This window comes from Monodelphis domestica, chromosome 1, assembly GCF_027887165.1.
Source record: "Monodelphis domestica isolate mMonDom1 chromosome 1, mMonDom1.pri, whole genome shotgun sequence".
Taxonomy (NCBI): Eukaryota; Metazoa; Chordata; class Mammalia; order Didelphimorphia; family Didelphidae; genus Monodelphis; species Monodelphis domestica.
Window position 1 is genome coordinate 233,867,465 of NC_077227.1, and position 13,422 is coordinate 233,880,886.

The window sequence follows — 13,422 nt, forward strand, 5'->3', positions numbered from 1 at the left end:
ATCAACATGGTCTTCACAGTGAGGCAAATGCAGGAAAAATGCCTTGAGCAGAACCTAAGTCTCTACATTGTCTTCATAGACCTGACAAAGGCGTTCGACATAGTGAACAGGGACGCATTGTGGGTGATCCTCAGCAAGCTTGGTTGCCCAGCAAAATTCGTCCAACTGATCCAGCTCTTTCATGTCGACATGACAGGGGAAGTCCTATCTGGTGGAGAGACTTCCGATCTCTTCAACATCTCCAATGGCGTAAAACAAGGCTGTGTCCTCGCTCCGGTACTATTCAACCTATTTTTCACCCAAGTATTACAACATGCTGTGATAGATCTAGACCTGGGCGTCTACATCAAATACTGACTGGATGGCTCACTAGTCAACCTTCGTCACCTGACTGCAAAAGCAAAGACAACAGAGAGACTCATCCTGGAAGCTCTCTTTGCAGATGACTGTGCTCTCATGGCCCATCAAGAAAATAATTTCCAAACCATTGTGGACAGGTTCTCCACCACAACAGAACTGTTTGGCCTGACTATCAGCCTCAGCAAAACAGAGGTGCTGTTCCATCCCGCACCAGGGAGGCCAACGAACCAGCCGTGCATTACAATTGATGGCACGCAGCTTTCTAATGTCAACACTTTCAAGTACCTGGGCAGCACCATCGCCAACGACGGGTCCCTAGACCCTGAGATCAATGCCAGGATCCAAAAGGCCAGCCAGGCACTCGGGCGGCTGCGCTCCAAAGTGTACAACGCTATGAAGCTCAAAGTGTACAATGCTATGAAGCTCAAAGTGTACAATGCTATGAAGCTCAAAGTGTACAATGCTATGAAGCTCAAAGTGTATAACGCAGTGGTCCTCAGCTCGCTCCTGTATGGTTGTGAGACACGGACACTGTACTGGAAGCACATGAAACAGCTGGAGCAATTCCACCAACGCTCCCTCCGGTCAATCATGAGGATCCGATGGCAGGACCGAATCACCAACCAGGAATTCCTCGACAGAGCCAACTCCACCAGCATCGAAGTCCTGGTCCTCAAAACCCAGCTATGATGGTCTGGACACATCATCCGCATGGACCCACAGGTAATGCCAAGACAGATATTCTATGGTGAACTGTCAGCTGGACTCAGGAAACAAGGCCGACCAAAGAAAAGATTCAAGGATCAGCTAAAGTCCAACTTGAAGTGGGCTGGCATTACACCAAAGCAACCAGAACTCGCTGCCTCTGACAGAAGCAGCTGGCGAACCCACATTCACCATGCCGCCACCACCTTTGAAGATGAGCGACGTTGACGTCTTGCCGCTGCACGTGAATGCCGACACCAGGCCACAACCGCACCTCCCGTAACAGCTGGCGTCCCAGGCCCCATGTGCCACAAACTCTGCGCCTCAGTCTTTGGACTCCAAAGCCACATGAGGGTACATCAATAGATGATAATGCACAAAGACAATAGTCATTCTCGGTCACTGAGAGACTACCACTACTATAGGCAAATTCTGTTATGAGACTATCTTAATATTATGTGAATTATTAACTTTTTGTAGGCATGAATTAGGGATGAATAAAAAGAATATTGTTTTTGCTTTACATGTATCTTGCTACAAGAGAAATGCCAACTTTAATTTTCACTTGAAATAAAATTTTTCTTAACTCATGCACTTAGTCACAAAATCAGTTAAGTCCTGCTTACTGCTCATTCCTCAGGACAAAGCAGGAATGGTCTTATAGCTCTGGTTTCCATGGTGACTTTAGTTCTTGTAGGAGTTTTAAGGGAAGGACGGTTTAGCAAAGAGTTTCAGTAGGTAAAGGAGACTGAGGAAACTGAGATGGAGGAAGTATAAATGAGTTAGGAGTGAGGTTTGTTGTGAAAGAACTATAGCAAGGATTCACCAGTTTACTATAAAAAAAAAGGGAAGAGTAAGTAAGGAGGTATGTTGGATGCCCTATGAGATTTTCCTGGAACTTTTTACATATAGACAGTGAATGAATTTGTTTGTTGACCTTTACTTATAGATTAAACAAGAGCCTTAAGTAAAATTTGCCTTAAACTGTCTTCTTCCTAATGTTCCCACCCTCCCAAGCTTTCATAATCATTTTATCTAGGGTAACATTTCTATAGGGTGAATGGATGAGTATTGAAACAACAAAACATGTTACTATATAGTCTCTAATAGGCAAAACCTTGGCAATCATGTGCTTTTTGACTAATCACTGATATGTTTCTGTGCCTTCTTTCAAATATACTATATAACTATTTTCTCAATGACCAGTAGAATCTCTGATCTTTTAAAAATAATAATACTAGTTGACAGCTATATAGTGCTTTAAGGTTTGCAAATGCGTTTATGTATATTGTTTCATTTAATCCTCACAACAACTCTGTGAGATAGGTATTATTATTATCCCCATTTTACAGATGAGGTAACTGAAACCCAGAGAGGCTAAATATCTTGCCCAGGGTTACATCATGAATAAGTGCCTGAGGTAAGATTGGAACTTGACTTTTCCTGAGTTCAGGTCCACTTTGAGACCTAATTGCCTCCAAGGCAACTACTTACTTACTCTACTAGGTAGGTGCTATCCTTTATCTTTTATATATTTCTCTTTCTCCTTATGTATTTGCATCCATTTGAAACCCATATGGGAGTTACTTATTCTTTTCTCTTGCATTTGCTGTCCTTTGCTTATTTTCTTTTCTCTTATTTGTGCTGGTTCTCATTTATCAACTAGCTTTAATTAAACTCTAACTATATTCTAGATGCTTTACTAGGTGTTGAGGATACAGATATAAAAATGAAGAAGGGTAGCGGTGTCAAACACACTGCATGCAGAGCTCCCATGATGAACAATTTAAGATATAATTGGAAAAGAACTGGCCCCCAGATGATAAATGGTCAAAAGATATGAGTAGGCATTTTTTGAATGAAATAGGCATATAAAAATGTTCTAAATGATTACTGATTAGAGAAATTAAAATTAAAACAATTTAGAGGCTTCATCTCACATTTATTAAATTGAGTAAAATAATAAAAAGACAAATGTTGAGGGGATGTGGAAAAATGAGGACACTGATACACTGTTGGTGGAACTGGGAACTGATTGGAAAGCAATTTGAAATTATGCCCAGAGAGTTATAAACCTGCATATACCCTTAGACCCAGCAATACCAGTATTGGATCTGTTTTCTTAGGAGATTAGGGAGAAAGGAAAAGAATTTATATGTTCCAAAATATTTATGGGAGTTCTCTTTGTGGTGGCAAAGAACTGGACATCCGGGGGATGTCCATTAACTGGAGAATGGCTAAACAAGTTGTAGCATGTGATTGTGATGAAATACTATTGTGATGTAAGAAATGATAAACAGGTTAATTTTAGGAAAACTTGGAAAGAACTACATGAAAAGAAAAGGGAGAGCTGAATGAGTAGAACCAAGAGAACATTATATATATTATACAGCTACAGAAATAATGTTTCAAGAATAACTTGTGAATGTTTATTTCCAGAGAAAGAACCTATAAATAGAAACATGAAAGGCATAATTTATACACACACACACACACATATTTTTTTGTTGTTGTTTTTAATTGATGCCTTCTATGGTATGTGGGGTGGGAGAGTGCAAATGGCTGGGAATTTATTTTTTACAGGATAATGACATTTTTTAAAAGGCAAAAAAAGATGTAATTGGGGAGTATTTAACAATATGAATAAAAATGCAGTAGAATAGATGATGTTAATATATTATTTTATAAGTCAATGTATGACCTGAATAGATCCCTATGTATAGTTTAGTGGCCTCATTTGTATTTGAATTTGATATCATTGAATTGCTTTTATGGAATTATTTTTTAAAATATGGAAAAAATTTTATATTATTACACATGTAAAATCTATATCAGATTACTTGCTGTCTCAGAGGGAGAGGGTGACACTGGCTCAAAATTAAAAAAAAGTTTAAAAAAAACTATAATTTTAAAGATGTGGTCCATATTTAAGGAGCCCCCTACTTGAATCCAAGAAGTTTTATGAGTTCAGTCAGAATTTGGAAATAATAAGAACCTTTCTTTTTTTCTTTTTTTTTAAATAGGTATCAGTATTATCTGCAACTGAAGAAAGATATATTGGAAGGAAATATTCCTTGCACATTAGAACAGGCAATTCAGCTGGCTGGCTTAGCTGTTCAAGGTAAGTCAGAAAAGCGCATTAATGTTAGTGTTTTGAAGATGTATTATTATATTATGACAATCCTTTGGTTAGAATCTACAGTGACTTAATTAACTTTTTCTCTTTCTGTTTATACTTGAATATCAATAGCTGTATGTTAATAAGACTTTGTCCCTAGATCAAAGGAACATCCTTTTGTAGATGACTGTTTGGAAGGCTAGGATTATGAATATTCAGTGGCCTTTGTTTACTGATAAATATTGAAGCCTGAGGAAAGTGAAAGAGGTTTGCAAAAACAAATTAGGTAGTTAGATGGTGAAATGGATAGAGTTGGAACCCAGTCAGAAACAGGCTAGCTCAAATCCAGGCTCCTACACTTAGAAGCTGTGTGACCTGTGGAATTTACTTAACCATTGTGTCTTCCAGTTTCTGCCTTAGGTTCCTTGCCTATAAAGTGGAGATAATAATAGCACCTACCTCACAGAGTTGTTGTGAGAGTGAAATGACATAATATTTGTAAAGTGCTTTGCAAAACTTAAAGTACTACATAAATATGTTATCTTTATTATTACTAATAATAAGTAAATAAATTTGAGAATAGAGGTATTGAAAAGAATCCTAGTTGAGTGTACTAATAATTTTCCAGACGAATTTATGGCAGGGAAATCCAACAGGAAATCTGTGAGTGACTTTTCAATATCTTGGACATCATGAATTGCACTTTATATTTCAGACCTCCAACGTGAGTGCACAGTTGCAAGTGGCAGTGACCATTCAACAAAACTTATTAACTTTCCATAAACGTGCTTTCCTTTTTTACCATAATCATTTTCTAATGGGAGACTTTGATCAAAGAATACCATTTGATTTTAAAGTAGTGGTTTTTTTCCCCTTTTGGAGTTGCAGAGTAGTGGATAATTGATAAATTTTGTTTTGCACATCTCTAGGCCTATGTGGTTGTATATCAGGCATGTTGACATTCTTGAAATTACTTTATTATTTAAACCTTTATATTCCATCTTGGAATCAATACTGTGTATTGGTTCTAAGGCAGAAGAGTGGTAAGGGCTCGGCAATGGGGGTTAAGTGACTTGTCCAGGGTTACACAGCTAGGAAGTGTCTGAGGCCAGATTTGAACCTAAGACCTTCTATCGCTAGGGCTGGCTCTCAACCCACTGAGCCACCCAGCTGCTCCCTTGCATTTACTTTAAAAATGATGGTGAATTAGGTTGCTTTATAAGCTTAGCTGGTGATCTTCAGCATGAAGGACCCCAGGTGAAATTACTCTTAAAGCTAATTTTTAAAAAAGCTTATTGTTGAACTACCATTAATTTTTTAAAATGTTTTTTTAAAAAAACTATTCTCTTTAATAAAAATCTGACTTCCGCAACATATTGTCTTTGTATAGTACATTAAATTTTCTTTGAAAATCATAAGGGGATAATAAGATCACCTACTTCCCAGGGTTGTTGTGAGGATCAAATGAGATAGCATTTATAAAATACTTTATTAAGGGCTTGGCCCATAATAGGCACTATATAAAAGCTGCTATTATTGTCATCATTATTATGAATTATAATTGATTTAGAGCTGGAAGGGACTCCTGAAATTATCTAGTCTTATTAGCTCATTATGAAGATAAATATAGTGAATTTCAGAGAATGTAGGTGACTTGCCTTTGGTCATATGGGTAAGTCATAAAAGCATGCTTTGAACTCAGGCCCTTTGATTCCAAATCCTGGGTGTGGGGGGTGGGGTGGGGTTTCCCATCATACAAATTAAAATAAAACTAATAAGTTCATATTAGTTTTATTATTTTTTAGAAAAAAATTAGAAAATATTATATTTGTTATATAATAAGTTCATATTGACCTTCATTATTACTTTTTCTTTTTTAGCTGACTTTGGTGACTTTGATCAGTATGAATCTCAGGACTTTTTACAAAGATTTGCCTTGTTTCCAGTGGTAAGGACTTCATTTTATATAAGGACTAAAAAACCAATAAGATAAAAGGGCCTGAATCTGGTTCCCATAATCTTAATCCTTGAAATAGAGACATAGATTATTATAGTTACAAGCTTAACTCCTTTATTTTACAGATGAAGCAACTGAGGTCCAGTGAAGGGAAGTGACTTGTCACATGTAGTGCACTGACTAGGATTAAGCACTAAAAAAAAAATACCTGGCTTGTAAAATGATATGCTCTGTGTAATTTGATCTACATATTCTTTTCTTAGTCAAGTCTGGCGCTCTACTTTGGATCCTTAAGACATCCCTATTTAGATAGTCTGATTTGGATTCCTGGAAGGAAAATAATGTCACACACTTATGAAATCCATTTTGACAGATGTGACATGGGAATTGAATACCAAGCAACTAAGGAATATACTGTACTGTTCTCAGTAGTCACAAAAATAGTTTTTTCTTTTGTTTCCTAAAATGTGCCTGATCTTACCCTATTAGATGAAAAGACTCCTTAGTAAATGCAAGTTTAAATAACTGGGTTGATACTTTGCATTGGGATGACAGCATTGCATTTTAAGGATGAAATGAAAAAGATTGCAAATAGTGATGTTTATCATTTAGCTATTCAGCCAGCTTGTTTAAATACCTTCTTCTTTGTTTTACATACAGGGATGGTTACAAGATGAAAAAGTATTGGAAGAAGCAACGCAAAAAGTGGCCTTGCTACACCAAAAATACAGGTGAGTAGCAGCATGAAAACACACTGATTTTTCAATAGTTACAGACTTCTGCAATTTTACAAATGCATTGACATAAGTAAATTCAGAACTTTAGTTTATTCTGGTCCAATGTTACATGGCACAGGAATGTGGGCATTTGTCTCCCTCTTTCATAAAATTACAAATGGAAAATTCCCCCCACCTCCCACTCACCTTCATAGAGTTGTTTTTTTTTTAACATTCTTGGATATAGTTACATTAAGTTATTTTCATATTTCTTTGAAATAATTATTATACACTGGTTGATTTAATTATTAGAAAAAGAAAAGAAACAACTCCAATCTGATATTTACATAGTCCTTTATATGAATTTTCTTGTTTGAACCTCACCATAGCCCTTTGTAGTACATGGTATCTCAAATGGCTTAGTGTAATTTTCAAAAATTAAATATTTCATTTTTTCCAAATATGTGTAAGAACAATTTTTAGCATTCATTTTTTAAAATTGTGGGTTCCAAATTATCTTCCTCCCTTTCCTTCTCATAGAAAAAGCAGGTAATTTGATATAGGTTATACATTTTGCATTCATATAAAACATTTCCTTATTAGTTATATTGTGAAAAAAATTCACCAGAAAAATTTGCCTACAGAAAAATAAGTAAAAAACAATTATGCTTTGATATGCATTCAGACTCTATCAATCAGTTCTTTCTCTGGAGTAGGTAGCATTTTTCATCATAAGTACTTCAGAATTGTCTTGGGTCTTTGTTTTGTCAAAAAAAGTTGTCATTTATAGTTAATCATCATACAGTATTGCTGCTACTGTGTACAATGTTCTCCTAGTTTTGCTCACTTCATTTTGTATCAGTACATGTAAGTCTTTCTGGGTTTTTCTGAAAGCATGCTGCTCATCATTTCTTATAGCATAATAGAATCTTATCACAATCATATCACAACTTGTTCAGTCATTCCTCAATTGATGGGTATCCCCCCCAATTTCTAATTCTTTGCCAGCATAAAAAGAGCTGCTATAAATATTTTTGCTCACCTAAGTCCTTTTTTTTCCCCCTTTTCTATCTCTTTGGGAATATTTGTAGTTTTTTAAAAGAAGGTTTTATTAATATTTTTACTTTATTGTATCACCATGGTTTTCTATATTTCTTTTTCTCTCTCCCTCCCAGAGAATCTTACCATATGTCAAAAAGCATTTTTTTAGAAAGGAAAAAATCAGGAAACTGGTCTAAACATTGAAAAAATCCAAAATTAGTATGAAGCATAACCTATAATTTGAAGGGATCTTCTCTTATTTCTTTCTATTTGGTCTTTATAATTTTGTTATATTTACTTCTGATTTCTGTGTGGTTCTTTTTATTTCATTCGTTGTAGTCACTATGTATATTGTTTTCTTGGTTCTTCTTACTTTACTCTGCACCAGTTTATGGAGATCTTTCCAGGCTTTTCTATTCTTCATTGACATCATTTCTTATAGCACAGTAGAATTCTGTTACATTCCTATATCATAATTTGTTTAGTCATTCCCTAGTTGATGGACATCTACTTTATTCCTAATTTTTAGCTATTATAAAAAATACTGCATTAAATATTTATGGAACATGTGAGGACTTTCTTCTTATTGGGGTATAAATCCAGTAACACACCAGTTCAAAGGGTATGGGCATTTTAGTTTCATGGCAATTTTATAAATGAGGAGATTCAAGCAGAGAGAGATTAAGGTAGGGAGCAAAGATAGAATTTGAACTCTGGTTTTTCCAGCTCTTTCTATTACATCAAATTGCCTTAAATTTTCTCACCTAGCCAAAGACAGGAACATTTAAACAATTAAGTAGCTCTATATATTATTTAAAATATCTACCATGGCCCTTATCCAGGTTGTTGCTTAGAAGAATATGAGACAGAAAGGTTTATATGTTTTACTTTACTTTCAGAGCATTTACAGAATGGATTTTTTTTTTTTTAGTAATCTCATTTATTTAGATACCCGTGTCGGTATCTAGTAGTAGTAACAACAGCTTACATTTTAACGTTTGCAAATCACTTTGCATAAATACTTGCTAACATGTAACTACTGTATCCCCCTTATGTAGCAGTGAACTGCATAGTCAAATATGTTGATTATTCAAAGAAAATAAGCGTGTATGTCCCATGCTTTCCTGATTCCATAGACACAAAGGACTATTCAAATGTCTGAGTGCATTTTAACACATGACAAATGTCTGTCAAGTGATTAATTGATGTTACCTGTGTTCTCAGTCTTATATTGCAGAGGCAAAGGATATTCTCTCCTTGTACCAATCTCTCCTGTTTGTTATCAAAACTAGTTTCCTCCAATCAGTTACCCTCTCATAGACCTTCAGTGGTTTCTCATTTCCTGCAGGAGGAAGTCTACATTCCAACTATGCCTTCCGTGTCTTACTGAATATGGGCCCAACCCACTGTTCCAGTTTCATGCCCTGCTAATCCAGCAAATTTTGGATGTCTCCCTTTCACTTTGTATTTAAAACTTATTCATAATTGAAGGCCCAACTCAAATCCAAATTCCTTTCCGAACTTTCAAACTGGGCTTTCTCTTCTCTTTGTCTCTATCTTGGATGACTGCTTCTGTCTCTTCCTGTCTGTTTCTGGTTCTCTCTCTAACTGTATTTCTCTGACTCTCTGTCTCCTTTACTCTGTTTCTCTCCTACCCATCTCTCTCTAACTCCCTCCTTCCCTATTTGCTCTGTCTCTGTCTTTCTCTCCTTTCTCCTATAATATTTATCTATAATAGTGATTATATACTGTTTGGTTCTTTCAGGTACATTTTCAAGAGAATCATTCTTTTTCTACTACTAAATCTTAAGTTCATTTACTGCCTTTTGTTATATTTCTTTCTTTTCCTCAAAGCTCCTCAAAAAAGTAAGCTTGCTGGGGCAGTTAGGAGGCTTGGTGGATAGAGAGCCAGGCCTAGAGATGGGATGTTCTAGGCTCAAATGTGGCCTCAGATACTTCCTATCTGTGTGACCCTGGGCAAGTCACTTAACCCCTTACTGCTCTTTTACCTTGGAACTGATACTTAGTATCTATTCTAAGACAAAAGGTAAGATTTTTAATTTTTTTAAAAGAAAAAGTGATTTGTACATAGGAGGGATATCAAAAAGTATCTATTGATTTATTGAGTTACTCAAGAATGTGCAGCTCTTGAGGATTTGGACACTTTGTAATGATTTAATTTAATTTAATGCATGATCTTCTAAACTGACCCTTTTTATTTTCTTTTTTGGTTATAGAGGGCTTACCCCACCTGATGCTGAAATGCTATATATGCAAGAGGTAGAGAGGATGGATGGTTATGGGGAAGAGAGCTATCCTGCTAAGGTATGCAGGTTACTGTTTCACAAAAATTGGTACTGGTTTTTGGATAACATGTAACCTTAGTTTGTCATTTAAAACCTTTGATAATCTGGCTCAAAGCTACTGTTCCAAGGTTTATTTTATGTAACTTTACTTCATGAACTCAGGTTAGATAAAGTGCACAACTGGTTATTCTCTGAGTTTAACAAACCCCACCTCCTTACTCTGCATATGAACAACCCATCCTTCATGCCTCTTTCTTTCTCTCTCTAAATTCTTGTCCTCTTTTTTCCTTCATAGTTAACCTTAGGTACCTCCTCTTTGAAGCCTTCCATAATCCCCACCTGCAAGCTGTTAGTATTTTCTCTCTTTATTTCCACTAGATTTTATATTCTAGTTATTTGTAAAAGAAGCAGTGTGACTAAATGGGCAGAGAGGTGACCTTAAGATAAGGAAGGCCAAGTTCTGCCACTGACTCATATTGGCTCTGAGATCCTGGGCAAATAATTGAAACTCTTAATGCCCCAAGCAAGTCTCTCTGACTCTTACTTAGGACTTACTCTTACTTAGGACAGTTGATGAATCACATTGGAAATAGGGATTTCCTTGTTGGCATTCCTCACACCAGTGATTTTGGGGGTTCAAACAAACAAACAAGGGCCTTATTTTTGCTTTTGTTATATGTATATACAAATTCCTTGAGGTCAGGGACTATTTTGCCTGATAGCTAGTAAATTCTTAGTACATGCTTGTTGACTTTGGTTGATGAAGTCACATAGTAGAAGATAAGCTTCTTGGAAGGAAGGACTGTTTTTATTTTTCTATTGTGAATTCTGGATCCACTGAAACTAATTATTTGTTATTTTTTGTTTTCTGTTTTTCCTTTATTGAATAAGAAAAGAAAAATTCCAGCATATCATTCATATTTATGTAGAATTTTGCCAATTTTTGGGAAAAACATTCTTCTTAATAATCATGTGAGATAGATAGTATGTCTTTTTATCTCTATTTCTAGATGAGGAGTTTGAACTAGAGAGTAGTTACCCAGTGTCAGGTGGTTAGTTAATATAAGAACTAGAGAGCTGAGATACAAATCTAGATCTGATTCTAACATTACTACTTTTTCCATAGTTAAATACTGAATTTGTGTTCCTTGTGATTAAATGAGAATATTTGAAAATGCACTTGAACTCAGCAAAAGATTTTTAAATTACACTGATTTTACATGTAATTTACAAATATTAGTGACATAATTATTAGCACTAAAATTGAGGTAATTATATTTCTTGATTTTACAACCTTTATACATGAGAAAATTAGCCCCTTGAGACTTAAATATGTGTGTGTGTAGAGTTGTGATTAAGTATGTACAGTTCTCTTTACACCTTTTTATAAATTCCCAAGCTGAAGATTATTGCTACTTTTTGATGTATTTGCATATTGAGGATATTGTGTTTTTGTTGTTGTTGTTATAGATGTTTTTAATGCTAATATAATTTCTACTTTCTTATTTCAGGATAGCCAAGGAAGTGACATCTGTATTGGAGCCTGTCTTGATGGTATCTTTGTGAAACACAAAAATGGAAGACCTCCAGTTATATTTAGGTATTATTTTTAAATCTTTTTCTTAAAAATTTTAAAACTATTTTCAGTTTTATGTTTTCTGCATTTCTTGTGAATTTTGTATCATTTGCTTATCATTCCCAACAACACTTTATAAATGTAGGTATTCCTTTGATGAACTATGTAGAACCTATATTTCCAAAATAATTTTTTAGTAAAAGGTGTTTAATATTAATAATATTGATGATGCTATAAATTCCTTCTCTGATACTTCATCTGCTCTTGTTGGCTCTAGAACAGAAGAGAAGGGTGATGATGAGAGTTACTCCTTTCTTCACACTCTTGATCTAAGGGCCAACTATTTCAATGGTGCTGCCTTCTGTAGTCTTGAATCCCTTTGACTTTTTGCCTGTTCTGGCCCTGCTAATCCCCAACTTTTGGTAATTCCCATTAACTGTCTTCTCTGTGTCTTTTCTGGAGTCATGAGAGCTGCTGGAAGAAGTCAGAACAGGAAATTGAATTTAATCTATTTCATTTTATGCTCTCTAATTTCAACAGAGATTCCATGTATTACAAACCTTTTATTTGTTTCTTACTAGCAGTTCTTTTAAACCTTCTCTTCCTTTTTTGGCTTTCACTCTTCCACCCCTCTTCAGTATACCTTTCCTGATTTCCTCATAGTTATTCGTGCTCTCTTCCTGCCTAAAGTAATAACACACATATCCCTCTAATGGAATATAAACTTTTTGAGAACAGAGACAATTTACTGTTTTATTTTTCTATTCCTAGAGACTAGTGCAGTGTTGTTGTTTAATCATTTTCAGTCATGTCTGACATTTCATGATGTGTTTGGGGTTTTCATGGCAAATATGCTGGAGTGGTTTGCCATTTCCTTCACTTCATTTTACAGATGATGAAACTGTAAGAATTTAAAATTTAGGTTTTATGCTAATATGAGAATTCTTAAGTAATATTATGGTCAGTGATTTCAAGATATTTTTTTTCCCATTTGAATAAGTTTATTTAGTCAGTTTAGAACATTATTCCTTGGTTGCAATAATCACATTGTTTCCCCCCCTCCCCTCCACAGACTCTTCCCGCAGCCAACATGCAATTTCATTGGGTGAGAGTCAGACCTAGAGACGGGAGGTCCCAGGTTCAAATCTGGCCTCAGATACTTCCCAGCTGTGTGACCCTGGGCAAGTCACTTGACCCCCATTGCCTAGCCCTTACCACTCTTCTGCCTTGGAGCCAATACACAGTATTGACTCCAAGACGGAAGGTAAGGGTTTAAAAAAAAAGGGGGGGAGCAGCTGGGAAGCTCAGTGGATTGAGAGCCAGGCCTAGAGATGGGAGGTCCTGGGTTCAAATCTGACCTCAGACACTTCCCAGCTGTGTGACCCTGGGCAAGTCACTTGATCCCCATTGCCTAGCCCTTCTCTTCTGTCTTTGAACCAATACACAGTATTGATTCAAGTATCACAGTATTGATCAAGGACATGTGTCCTTGATCAGAACCCATTTCCATGTTGTTGTATGCACTAGGATGTTCATTTAAAGTCTACACCCCCAACAATATGCCTTCAACCCATGTATTTAAGCAGTTGTTTTTCTTTGGTATTTTTACTCCCACAGTGTTTCCTCTGGATGTGGATAGTGGT

At 35.8% G+C, this 13,422-nt stretch overlaps 1 protein-coding gene across 1 annotated transcript in view; it reads left to right on the forward strand.

Annotated features, from left to right (window-relative positions):
* Window positions 1-13,422, forward strand: part of PTPN21 (protein tyrosine phosphatase non-receptor type 21) — a 113,939-nt gene that overhangs the window by 50,598 nt on the left and 49,919 nt on the right. The window contains exons 4-8 of the mRNA XM_001366698.4: window positions 4,089-4,186; window positions 6,064-6,131; window positions 6,801-6,871; window positions 10,135-10,222; window positions 11,715-11,803. Of these exons, the coding sequence (XP_001366735.1) occupies window positions 4,089-4,186; window positions 6,064-6,131; window positions 6,801-6,871; window positions 10,135-10,222; window positions 11,715-11,803 (414 nt within the window). The remainder of the gene's footprint in view (window positions 1-4,088; window positions 4,187-6,063; window positions 6,132-6,800; window positions 6,872-10,134; window positions 10,223-11,714; window positions 11,804-13,422) is intronic.